This window comes from Haliaeetus leucocephalus, unplaced genomic scaffold, assembly GCF_000737465.1.
Source record: "Haliaeetus leucocephalus isolate CR32 unplaced genomic scaffold, Haliaeetus_leucocephalus-4.0 Scaffold906, whole genome shotgun sequence".
NCBI lineage: Eukaryota > Metazoa > Chordata > Aves > Accipitriformes > Accipitridae > Haliaeetus > Haliaeetus leucocephalus.
In genome coordinates, this window is record NW_010973342.1 from 3,528,317 (window position 1) to 3,528,805 (window position 489).

The 489-nt window shown below is 72.0% G+C and overlaps 1 protein-coding gene across 1 annotated transcript; it reads right to left on the bottom strand.

The window, feature by feature from the left end:
• Positions 1 to 64: 64 nt before the first annotated feature.
• Positions 65 to 487, bottom strand: LOC104841705 (homeobox protein HMX1-like; the record flags this gene model as incomplete). Its single annotated transcript, XM_010583549.1, has 1 exon — positions 65 to 487. A coding segment is annotated over one exon (423 nt), but the record flags the coding sequence as incomplete, so codon positions are not given.
• Positions 488 to 489: the final 2 nt, after the last annotated feature.

Here is a 489-nt window from a genome sequence, read left to right on the forward strand (position 1 = left end):
TGGGGCGTAAATAACATCGGGGCGGCCCCCGGCGAGAGGGAGGTCGGGGGCCGGGGGGGAGCGGCTATACGTCCCCGTCCACCAGGCTGAAGTGCTTGCCCGGCCCGGGGAGGCAGAGGTAGGGGATGGCGCTGCCCGGGTAGAGCAGGGGCAGGGGCAGCGGCAGCAAACAGCGGCCGAGCAGGGGGCTGTCCTTGTAAAGGGCCGGCAAGGAGAGAGCCGCGGCGGCGGGGGGCGGCGGCGGCTCCCCGGGGGGCTCCGCCGGCCCCGGGCCCTCGGGCTCGGCCGACATCTGTCTCTTGAGCTTGTTGCGGCGGTTCTGGAACCAGATCTTCACCTGCGTCTCGGTGAGGTGCAGCGCGGCGGCCAAGCCGGCCCGCTCGGCGCTGCTCAGGTAGCGCTTCACGTCGAAGGTGGACTCCAGCTGGAAGACCTGGCTCTTGGAGAAGATGGTCCGCGTCTTCTTCCTGCCGCCCGCCGCCGGCGACC